A 12,812-nucleotide genomic window follows, 5' to 3' on the forward strand; every position below is an offset into this window, starting at 1 on the left:
TCAGCATCATGTTTTATACCGTTAACTGTTGTTCTTCCAATACCATAAATCAGCTCTACACTTGTCGCAGTTTCGCCCTTTCTTAAGCGTTTTATAATTTCAAGTTTTTGATTAAGTCCTAAAACAACACGTTTACGTTTTTCAGACATTTTATCAAGTCACTGTATCACACACACCTGCACTAAATACGGTAGTGTAAAATATTAGTCAATAAAGTTTATTCAAGTGGAAAACACGTAACAAGGCACAGCCCGCTAGATACACTGCGAAAATTACAGTCATCTCGCCACAACTGGAAACCGATCCAGTGGTGATTGTTGACTCACAAGTGAGACAAAGACAAGAAAAGGGGGAGATGTCTTAGCACGTCAACTGAAGGTCATTTTTTACATACCATTCTACGGTGGGCGGGTACATTCACTTCCCACTAAAATAGAGTAAATAAACAAAGCGAACGCGTCACTGCACCTTAGAGCGTTTTGTTATTACAGTATTATTATGCTGTTACAGCAGTGACGGTTAACTGAAACTGACTGTTTAAAGAGTGACGGTTAATCGAGTTTTCACTGTATCCCCATTCACGCAACAAATGTTCCAACTGCCTCCGCTGTTGTCACCCCTCTACTGAACTCAGAAAAATAAGTCGCAAATGTTCCGATTTCTTCACTCGTCCCTCCATTTTCTAGCGTCTACAGCTCCACTCACTATATCCAAATAACAAAATGACTTTACGTAAACTCAAAGAGCATCGGCGAACTCCAAATAAAAAATAAATAGATTAATAAACCCATGGCAAAACCGGAGTTCCAACGTGCAAAACGAAAACGCTGGGAACTTATGCACCAGCCTAACATATAGGGATGTTAAATACAGCTTGCCTTATTCCTGCATTCCTTGTTATTCAGAATTACTTATTTCGCTGCGCTAGTTCCACGAAAACCTGATTAAACTGTATACCACACAAAATACCCAAATGTTTCTAAAATATGTGCACTCCTAAAAGTGGAACGAGACACATACCTCTCCTGGATGTGCCTGTAATACGTTTTCCGTCCAATTATTTTTGTGATCTCAGGTCTTTCCGCCGGCCGCGGTGGTCTAGTGGTTCAGGCGCTCAGTCCGGAACCGCGGGACTGCTACGGTCGCAGGTTCGAATCCTGCCTCGGGCGTGGATGTGTGTGATGTCCTTAGGTTAGTTAGGTTTAAGTAGTTCTAAGTTCTAGGGGACTGATGACCACAGATGTTAAGTCCCATAGTGCTCAGAGCCATTTGAACCATTCAGGCCTTTCCGCACCCTGTATATGTGTATTTTTTTTACCGTCATACGTCATGTTTGTGGTGGTATGGCCCTACCTGGAATTCAACGAGGAGGAAAACCTCGCTCTTTAAACACATCACAAAAATTCAGGGACGTGAATGAGACCTAGGCGCTCGAGAGACACAAAAAGACCACTACAAGGCGTCAGACGTCAGACCACAGAACAATGAGTGTTTGTCTGCTGTCTCGAATAGCTTCAGCTTTTCCTGTGAGAGAACAGTTCCGTGGAGCCGTAGTTCCACATCAGAGTCTAGACGCGAGTCAATTGTTTCAAAGCGCTGATAAAAGATTACGCAACAAAATTTGCATTTATTATTGCGATTGTTCTGCTATTCGTATGGCAGCCAGAGTGGCGCACGTTTTGGAAGTTATGTGAGCCTCACCAGTATTACGTCATCGTAACGTTTTTGCGATTAGAGAGATTAGCGTTTGTGTGATGGGTTATTACTATTCAATTCGGCAGAAGAACAGGAACTTACAAATTTACGTGTATTTCTCTACAAAATTGTTTGATGTTTCATGTCGGTGTTTACCAACATAAAAACCTGTTGGCAAATACTTTACGGGTTACCTGTGACTATTTGTCTGGTGAAAGCACTCTATCACCACGTTTAAAGTGCTTAAAAGATATCAGAAGCGGAAATGTTATGTGGGACACGATTATACAGGGTGTCCCAGGAGGAAAGGCCAATATTCAGGGATATGACAGGAACGGTGATTCGATTTTGTATGTAAATTACGTAAAATCATTGTACGAGTCTTCAGGTATTATCACTAGTCATTGTAATTGTCCATCTTGATCGCTGTTAAATTTTTTAGGGTTTCGTATCTCACTCGACAAAAAACGAACCTTTATACGATGACTTTGTTGTCTGTCTGTCTGTCTGACTGTTAATTACCCCATTTTCTCAGGAACATGTATGTGTATCAAGATTAAATCTGTATCACATACTGAGGTCTATGGTCTCTTGGCTACGTAAGAAACGTTAACTTCTAAACCAACGCAATCAAAGGATGCTGCCATTTACGTCACAGATTTTGACACTTCGAAACTCTTTCATGAAAACCTACAGTGTACTTGTTGGCCTAGAATCATGAAATGGCGAGAATTAAGTTTTCACAGCACAACTAACGCAACGAAATATTGTTAATTTGTAAGTATATCACACGAAAAAAATATTTTGTTTTTCATTTGTTGTCCGACTGTCTGTCTTCCTGTCTGTTAAGACCAGGAACGGGTGTACATATAAAGTTGAAATGTATGTCGCACACTAAAGTCTATGCTCCCTTGGCGGTGCAATAAACATAAGCTTCAAAGTCAATGCAATGAGAAGATACAGCCATTTATATATTTTGGTTCTCGCAAACTCAATCATTAAAACCTAAAGGGTACTTACCTTTGACTCAGAATTGTGAAATTTGGTAAGAAACACTTTTGAGGTGGTCGAAGAAAAACTCACAATAAGTCTTGAGGCATTATCTAACTACTACGATACCCCTCCAAAACACAAGTGTGTGCATTCCACTTACGGAACAGAGAGGCGCGGAGGAAACTGAGAATAACCTGGAGAGGTCAACAGCTGAACCACTGTGACACCCCAAAGTACCTCGGAGTGAATTCGGACTGATCCCTCACCTTCAAGGACCACTGTGCAGATACAAAAATGAAAGTCAGTGCGAGGAACATTATTATTAGGAAACTGACCCACAACAACTGGGGAGCCACACCCACAGGTCCTCTGCACATCTGCCCTCGCTTTGTGCTTCTCCTCTGCTGAACATGCAGCACCTGTATGGCAGAACTCCAGCCATGCAAAACAGGTAAATACACTCCCGGAAATGGAAAAAAGAACACATTGACACCGGTGTCAGACCCACCATACTTGCTCCGGACACTGCGAGAGGGCTGTACAAGCAATGATCACACGCACGGCACAGCGGACACACCAGGAACCGCGGTGTTGGTCGTCGAATGGCGCTAGCTGCGCAGCATTTGTGCACCGCCGCCGTCAGTGTCAGCCAGTTTGCCGTGGCATACGGAGCTCCATCGCAGTCTTTAACACTGGTAGCATGCCGCGACAGCGTGGACGTGAACCGTATGTGCAGTTGACGGACTTTGAGCGAGGGCGTATAGTGGGCATGCGGGAGGCCGGGTGGACGTACCGCCGAATTGCTCAACACGTGGGGCGTGAGGTCTCCACAGTACATCGATGTTGTCGCCAGTGGTCGGCGGTAGGTGCACGTGCCCGTCGACCTGGGACCGGACCGCAGCGACGCACGGATGCACGCCAAGATCGTAGGATCCTACGCAGTGCCCTAGGGGACCGCACCGCCACTTCCCAGCAAATTAGGGACACTGTTGTTCCTGGGGTATCGGCGAGGACCATTCGCAACCGTCTCCATGAAGCTGGGCTACGGTCCCGCACACCGTTAGGCCGTCTTCCGCTCACGCCCCAACATTGTGCAGCCCACCTCCAGTGGTGTCGCGACAGGCGTGAATGGAGGGACGAATGGAGATGTGTCGTCTTCATCGATGAGAGTCGCTTCTGCCTTGGTGCCAATGATGGTCGTATGCGTGTTTGGCGCCGTGCAGGTGAGCGCCACAATCAGGACTGCATACGACCGAGGCACACAGGGCCAACACCCGGCATCATGGTGTGGGGAGCGATCTCCTACACTGGCCGTACACCACTGGTGATCGTCGAGGGGACACTGAATAGTGCACGGTACATCCAAACCGTCATCGAACCCATCGTTCTACCATTCCTAGACCGGCAAAGGAACTTGCTCTTCCAACAGGACAATGCACGTCCGCATGTATCCCGTGCCACCCAACGTCCTCTAGAAGGTGTAAGTCAACTACCCTGGCCAGCAAGATCTCCGGATCTGTCCCCCATTGAGCATGTTTGGGACTGGATGAAGCGTCGTCTCACGCGGTCTGCACGTCCAGCACGAACGCTGGTCCAACTGAGGCGCCAGGTGGAAATGGCATGGCAAGCCGTTCCACAGGACTACATCCAGCATCTCTACGATCGTCTCCATGGGAGAATAGCAGCCTGCATTGCTGCGAAAGGTGGATATACACTGTACTAGTGCCGACATTGTGCATGCTGTTGCCTGTGTCTATGTGCCTGTGGTTCTGTCAGTGTGATCATGTGATGTATCTGACCCCAGGAATGTGTCAATAAAGTTTCCCCTTCCTGGGACAATGAATTCACGGTGTTCTTATTTCAATTTCCAGGAGTGTATTTCCCTAAATGAAACAGGACGAATTGTAAACGGCTGCTTGCGGGCAACCCCTATTGACAAAATCTGCCACCTCATGGGCGTAGCACCTCCAGACATCTCAAGAAGAACAGCAGCTGAAGTGAAAAGAAAGAAGCAGGAGACGGATCAGAGACACCCCCTGTTTGGATGCGAACATCAAACACCAAAACTCTAGTCGAGAAAAAGTTTTCTCCGGACAATGCAACCAATCCAAACATCACCTGCAGACTACAGGATACAACTCTGGCATAGCTCATCATCAGGGAAATAATGGGACATCCCCAAGGAAGACTTGCTACAGGTCATCATCTCCAATACACAACATGGAAGGTACTCAATAAACTGAGAATTGGAGTATCTCGGTGTAAGGAGAACATGAAGAAATGGGGATACATCTCAGGGGACGAACTATGTGAGTGTGGTGAACCTCAAGAAATGCACCTACTCAACTGCAGGAAACTGTCGGAACCTGTGTCCACGGACGATCTGATTATCGCCAATGATAACGCAGTCTGTGCAGCGGAATTCTGGGCAGCACATGGAATTTAAATATGCACATATTCTCTGTAATACTTGTAATATATATGTACGATATAGTATGTATGATATGCTATGTATGATAAATTATATTTAATATGTTATATGGGACACATAAAAATAAATAAATAAAAATGCAAAAGTAAAGGGGGAAAAATCTGAAAATTGACTTAAAATTAAAACATTCTCAAAAGCCTCGGAATTCCCAGGACTGATCTGTTGCCAATGTCACTGTTGATAACATGTAAAAATCGTCGAGATCCTGAATTCCTGGTATGGGTGAATTGTTACATTATAAGTTTGTACGATACCTTCAGTGCCCCAGTCCTACTCGGACCTGGCCATTTCTTTTCTTTTTTTTTAAACATAATTTAATGTGTTTCGATCACAGTCATCAATAGCTGTGATTCTGATGATGGCTTTGGCTGAAACACATTAAGGTGTATTTTTTTGTAAATAAATCTAAAAGAGCAACCAAAACGGGTAAATATAATGACCGTCATTCGAAGCAAAAAGAGTTTAGCAAACATTGGCTCTGAACTGCATACCTTAGCAGCTGCGAGGACTTGTTCATCTTCGATATTGTGAAACGTCTCTTCTACTGCAAGCTCTTAGGTTTCCTTATATTTGGAGGCGGCATTATGGGCGAAGACAAGAAACAGATGTTCAGTAAAAAACGGTTCTATTAAGTGCATACCTGAAGAACTATGAGCACTTTTTCAGTAGATGACTTGTGTTCCACAGTACGGAAGATGAACAAGTGATGGTAGCTGGAGGTATGCCATTTAGAACCCCCGTTATTAGGCTTGTTTGCTTCGAATGATCGCCCTTGTCACATCTCAGAATATTGGCTATTCTTCCTGGGACACCTTGCATGTATCTAGTATGATAATAAATGATCTTTGTTTATTTTTAACTGTTCATGTACGTGTGTAAGTATTCCATTTAAAGTACTAAATGGCTCTGAGCACTATGCGACTTAACTTCTGAGGTCATCAGTCGCCTAAAACTTAGACTAATTAAACCTAACTAACCTAAGGACATCACACACATCCATGCCCGAGGCAGGATTCGAACCTGCGACCGGAGCGGTCGCTCGGCTCCAGACTGTAGCGCCCAGAACCGTACGGCCACTCCGGCCTGCTTTAAAGTACTAAAGTAGGGTGTAACTTTTCCATATAAAATATGCTTATAAATCAGCATGCATTATGAGGGATACTTTTGCTCTACGTCGTGCGACTTCTTTTATAAACTGTGACTGTTGACATTTTTTAAAATATCAGGAATCCAATATATAGATATTTAAAAAAGTATTGTTATAGGCCCTCGATTTATCGGAGAATAGCATCGATATATAGCCGAGAAACATATCGACGGACTGTGCTATAAAAAAATCGGATGCACATCGTAAATATACTGCCGGTTTTAGAGCTTTATATTTAGGAATTGATTTATTATCAGATATTCTGTACACCAGCAGACTACCAACCTACTGATCCCTCTTGGAGCAAGAATTGAAAGGATGCACGTTCACGCTTGGCGGTAATCATTTTGCTAACAATGGAAACTGCATGTAAGTGGTACAATATAAGGTGTCCGATGCGATCGTCATTCGGTTTCGCCACATATCGGATTTGTCCGGAACATTCCATGTCGACTTCCCTGTTTTTTCATTTCTGCAAAAGCCAGCGACCAAGCAGTTACAGTATCGACATTACATGATGAAGTTAAACGCTGCGGTTTCTGTTGGTAGCGCTGGCCGCCGATTACGTCAGCATTTCCCCTCACACGTCTCCGCCCTCCGCAAAGACCAACTTGTTATTTACATTTTTGTTCATCATTGTTAACGATGTTTTTCAGACAATCATTAAGTGGTTCTCTGCAAATGGACTCTCATTAAACTTTGACAAAACACAGTATATACAGTTCCACACAGTAAATGGGATGACCACATTAATAAATACCGACTTCGATCAGAAATCGGTAGCTAAAGGTAGAATATTCAAAATTTCTAGGTGTATGCATTGATGAGGGGTTGAACTGAAAAAAACACACTGAGGATCTGCTGAAACGTTTGAGTTCAGCTACTTATGCTATTAGGGTCATTGCAAATTTTGGCGATATACATCTGAGTAAACTAGCTTACCACGCCTATTTTCATTCTCTGCTTTCGTATGGCATCATATTCTGGGGTAACTCATCATTGAGTAAAAGAGTGTTCATTGCACAAAAGCGTGTAATCAGAATAATTGCTGGAGCTCATCCAAGATCATCCTGCAGACACTTATTTAAAGCGCTAGAAATCTTCACTGTTGCCTCACAATATATATATTCACTTATGAAATTTGTATTTAACAATCCGAACGAATTGAAAAGTAATAGCAGTGTACATGGCTACAATACTAGGAGAAAGGATGATCTTCACTACTCAAGGTTAAATCTAACTTTGGCTCAGAAGGGGGTAAATTATGCTGCCACAAAAGTCTTTGGTCACATACCTAATAGCATCAAAAGTCTGACAGATAGCCATATAGCATTTAAAAGGAAAGTAAAAGAATTTCTTAATGGCAACTCCTTCTACAAATTAGATGAATTTTTGGATATAGTAAGTGGGTAATTTCCCAACCTCCACAAATATATATCAGTGATACTTTGTCTAATGTAATATCGTGTATAGACACCTTTTATTAACCTGACACGTTCCACATCATTACCAAGTGACTTATTCATGATCTATGTAACAAGTACTAATCTAATCTAATTTTCAGCAACTGTTTTTGAAGAATGCCAATGTGAAAAAATATCACACTAGTTGCATTAAATTTTTTTTAACGCAACAGGCGTGCTATTTCTTCACATTGGAAATCTCTTTACTCCATTCTTGGAAATATCTTTATTCCATTCACATTGCTAGTCCCCAGTGCAACAGGACCATTTCTTTGTGTCACCTACAGTTGCTTCACACAGTGAAAGAGAAAGACTGGAAGCTATGAAATCTCAAAAAGTAGTAAAACTTCGTCATGCAGTGAAAGTAAAATTATGTTCTACTACAATTTCAAATATTTACCGAAAATTGCGCAAAAAATATAATGTGAAATATGACGGGTGAAACATATTGCCGCATTTATCGATAATTTTTGGAAAAATTATCAATATATCGATATTTTACCAACAGTCCAATTTTGTAGTCCTACTATAAACTAACTGAAGTAATTCTTTCTCTTACCTGGGGCTAATTGTCCATTGTCCATACAATTCTCTTACCTTGGACCGTTGACAGAGAAGATTGACCGCCCGGCCACGGAGTCGTCAGTTTCCGGTAGGCCAAAATTCAGCCGGTAGAAGGAAGAAAAATCTGAGGCCAAGACACGACCCACGAGTTCGGGATCCTTGACCATCAGGAGCGGCTGATCGAAGGCGAACATTCCCATGAAGGGCTCGTCCCCTGCCCGCAGGTAGCACTCGTATATGGGCTCCCCCATGTGCTGGCGGCCCGTCACGACGCCGCCCATATTTCCGACGACCAGCGTCGGCTTCATGTAGGGCACCCCGAGCTTCCTCCAGAGAGAGTAGTGGCGCGTCGTGTACCAGTAGAGCAGCGGCAGCAGCACGAGCAGCCCGTCCAGCACCCAGCTCCCAGTCACCAGCGCCATGGTTGTCCTGCGGTCCGGCTGCTGCTGCGGACAAGAGAACACTGAAATGAGTCAGCTCTCAAGTCGTCACATTGCGCAGCGTCATCTCAAGGCCGTTTGCCCCTCCACTTCTGCAGGCCGGCTGGCGAGCGTTAGCGCAGCAGCGTACATCGCAGTCTAGCACAACACTCGCTATACTCCGGCTCGTTTTCTTTACCCACAGCGATAGCAGCGCGCCAAGCGGCCAGCAAGCGAATTTCTGAATACAACACTGGATGAGTGCGAATTGGTCTGCAACATAATAGCAATATTAAGGAGCGTATTTAGTGCCATGAAAATGGACAACAGCTAAAAAGTGACACCACAATTGCCGTTATTTACACTACTGGCCATTAAAATTGCTACACCAAGAAGAAATGCAGATGATAAACGGGTATTCATTGGACAAATATATTGTAGTAGAACTGACATGTGATTACATTTTCACGCAATTCGGGTGCATAGATCCTGAGAAATCAGTACGAAGAACAACCACCTCTGGCCGTAATAACGGTCTTAATACGCCTGGGCATTGAGTCAAACAGAGCATCGATGGCGTGTACAGGTACAGCTGCCCATGCAGCTTCAACACGATACCACAGTTCATCAAGAGTAGTGACTGGCGTATTGGGACGAGCCAGTTGCTCGGCCACCATTGACCAGACATTTTCAGTTGGTGAGAGATCTGGAGAAAGTGCTGGCCAGGGTAACAGTCGAACATTTTCTGCATCCAGAAAGGCCCATACAGGACCTGCAACGTCCGGTCGTTCATTATCCTGCTGAAATGTAGAGTTTCACAAGATCGAATGAAGGGTAGAGCCACACATCTGAATTGTAACGTCCACTGTTCAAGGTGCCGTCAATGCGAACAGGAGGTGACAGAGACGTGCAACCAATGGCACCCCATACCATCACGCCAGGTGATACGCCAGTATGGCGATGACGAAGACACGCTTCCAATGAGCGTTCACCGCGATGTCGCCAAACAAGTATGCGACCATCATGATGCTGTAAACAGAACCTGGATTCCTCCGAAAAATTGACGTTTTGCCATTCGTGCACCCAGGTTCGTCGTCGAGTACACCACCGCCGGCGCTCCTCTCTGTGATGCAGCGTCAAGGGTAACCGCAGCCATGGTCTCAGAGCTGATAGTCCATGCTGCTGCAAACGTCGTCGAACTGTTCGTGCGGATGGTTGTTGTCCTGCAAACGTCCCCATCTGTTGACTCAGGGATCGAGACGTGGCTGCACGATCCGTTACAGCCAAGAGGATAAGATGCCTGTCATCTCGACTGCTAGTAATACGAGGCCGTTGGGATCCAGCGACGGCATTCCGTATTACCCTCCTGAACCCACCGATTCCATATTCTGCTAACAGTCATTGGATCTTGACCAACGCAAGCAGCAATGTTGCGATACGATAAACCGCAATCGCGATAGGCTACAATCCGACCTTTATCAAAGTCGGAAACGTGATGGTACGCATTTGTCCTCCTTACACGAGGCATCACAACAACGTTTCACCAGGCAACGCCGGTCAACTGCTGTTTGTGTATGAGAAATCCGTTGGAAACTTTCCTCGTGTCAGCACGTTGTAGCTGTCGCCACCGGCGCCAACCTTGTGTGAATGCACTGAAAAGCTAATCATTTGCATATCACAGCATCTTCTTCCTGTCGGTTAAATTTCGCGTGTGTAGCACGTCATCTTCGTGGTGTAGCAATTTTAATGGCCAGTAGTGAACTTTCCTAAGGATCCTGGTAGGTAGGTAACGTTACTTTACAGGGCAGTTTATTTACGATTCTCTTCTACCGTGCAGACATGTGCCGAATAACGTCGTTTTCCTTTAATAACAAAAAATTTGCTAGTGAACACCAGAATTCCGGACGTTTTGGAGAAAGACGTCATGTGTCTACCTAACGAATGGGAGTCTCGTCCAGTAAACTTTCAGCCCAGACAGTGAACGTGGAACGTAGGAAACCTATACGTAATGTAATTCCTGCATTATTTAACGTACCAAGTAAGCCACCACAGCTGTAGCTTAAAGGAAAACTACAAAGACGTTGTAATAAATCGTCAAAAGCAATAAAACTGAATCCCAACACAGAAGATGTCAATTCCACATTTGTTGCTAACTCTGAGGCACAAACGGCAAGAATCTTCAACACATTCGCTTTCGAAGAAAAAGTAATTACATTCACAAAAATATGCGTGTTTCAGAAAGTCGAGTGAAGTGTGAGAACGAGCGAATCATTAGACTCCATAATTTTTGTAACTATCAAGGAAATTGCCTATGATAATAGAAGCAGACAACAACAAAAATATATGCTTCTCATGCATGAAATATGTATTTAATATTCTTTCGCTTTCAGCGAAATAAGCTGCAAATATACACATATTCGAAAGTATTTCTTCATGAATAAGTTGTAGCTGTGTCATAGAATCGATGTGATTTGGCTGTTTTTCATGTCCCTTGGTAATTTATGAACGCGTCGAAACCAAAAGTGTGACCCCTATTTCGTTATTTAACTAGAGAATAATTAAAAACAAATATGGTTACGACGCATGTGTCTGTATGCTTTGTCACCGCTTTATAGTGTCGTTCCGGCAGTCAAATTGTGGTTATTGGATTAGACTGTGCTGTTCACAAGCAGAGAGCAGAACGTGTACTCACAGTCTTAAGCCCGCTTTACAGCGAAGCGAACTTGCGGCTTTCTGGCGTAAGTCGTCCGGAGTGGCCGAGCGTTTCTAGGCGCTACAGTCCGGAACCGCGCGACCGCTACAGTCGCAGGTTCGAATACTGTCTCGGGCATGGCTGTGTGTTATGTCCTTAGGTTAGTTAGGTTTAAGTAATTCAAAGTTCTAGGGGACTGATGACCTCAGAAGTTAAGTCCCATAGTGCTCAGGGCCATTTGAACCATCTTTCTGGCGTAAACGCCAGAAGCGCGTCAACAAAAGTCGCATAGTTTGTGTTCGCCCTTGTTCCCCCACTGGTCGTCAGTCCTTTGGCCTGCGGTTGCAGTGTCACCGATATCGGTGGATTCCGCCAACGACCGACACCGGACAATCTTTTCAAATCAGTACGCCAGTACGTGCGGGGCTACAATGTAGTCTGTGTCTCATCGCCCGAACTTACAGATTTCGGACGACAATCGGTGGCGTTCAAATCAGTGTGTTTTCTTCGGTCATAGCTGCGGACACGACAGGAAACGTGGGCTGTGAGAAACTGATAAGTTCAGTCAAAGGAGATTGTGGCATCCTGAGGATGAAAGACATCGTAATCGGATTGCAGTTCGTAATTTATGGACTGTTTGCAGGATTATTGGAAACCACCAGCAACCAAAATCTTTGTCGAAAAATTTAGGTGTAGATTATAGCCCCGAAAGGATGGCGTATCTCACGATTCAAGTTATTCTTCTCAGCCTGTGATAGGTGGACATTAGCTCTCTATTATTATTACTGCTTCCGGCTTTTGTATAGCAGTAGGGTTGTGATTCTTTTACATGAAGTTATTTGCAAATGTGGTGTATGTATGTTTTTACACTTTTCAGTGTTCTAGGTGTTCAGAGTGTCTTATTCCAAACCTTGTATTTCTTTCATGCCGGCCGGGATGGCCGAGCGGTTCTAGGCGCTACAGTCTGGAACCGCGCGACCTCTACGGTCGCAGGTTCGAATCCTGCCTCGGGCATGGATGTTTGTGATGTCCTTAGGTTAGTTAGGTTTAAGTAGTTCTAAGTTCTAGGGGACTTATGACCTCAGCTGTTGAGTCCCGTAGTGCTCAGAGCCATTTGAACCATTTTTTTGTCTTTCACACATATGGTGATGATGATGTTGATGATGTTTGATTTGTGCGGCGCTCAACTGCGCGCTCATCAGCGCCCGTACAAAGTCCCAATTTTTGCACAGTCCAATTTTGTTTCACAGTCCAATCTAGCCACTGTCACAAATGATGAGGATGATGATAACACAAACACCCACTCCCCGGGCAGAGAAAATCTCCAACCCGGGCGGGAATCGAACCC

General features: G+C 44.4%; 1 protein-coding gene across 1 annotated transcript in view; it reads right to left on the minus strand.

Moving 5' to 3' along the window:
* Window positions 1-12,812, minus strand: part of LOC126418881 (cytochrome P450 6j1-like) — a 141,706-nt gene that overhangs the window by 97,455 nt on the left and 31,439 nt on the right. The window contains exon 2 of the mRNA XM_050085882.1: window positions 8,387-8,799. Within this exon, the coding sequence (XP_049941839.1) occupies window positions 8,387-8,775 (389 nt within the window). The 5' untranslated portion in view covers window positions 8,776-8,799. The remainder of the gene's footprint in view (window positions 1-8,386; window positions 8,800-12,812) is intronic.

This window comes from Schistocerca serialis, chromosome 9 (genome assembly GCF_023864345.2).
Source record: "Schistocerca serialis cubense isolate TAMUIC-IGC-003099 chromosome 9, iqSchSeri2.2, whole genome shotgun sequence".
Lineage (NCBI taxonomy): Eukaryota > Metazoa > Arthropoda > Insecta > Orthoptera > Acrididae > Schistocerca > Schistocerca serialis.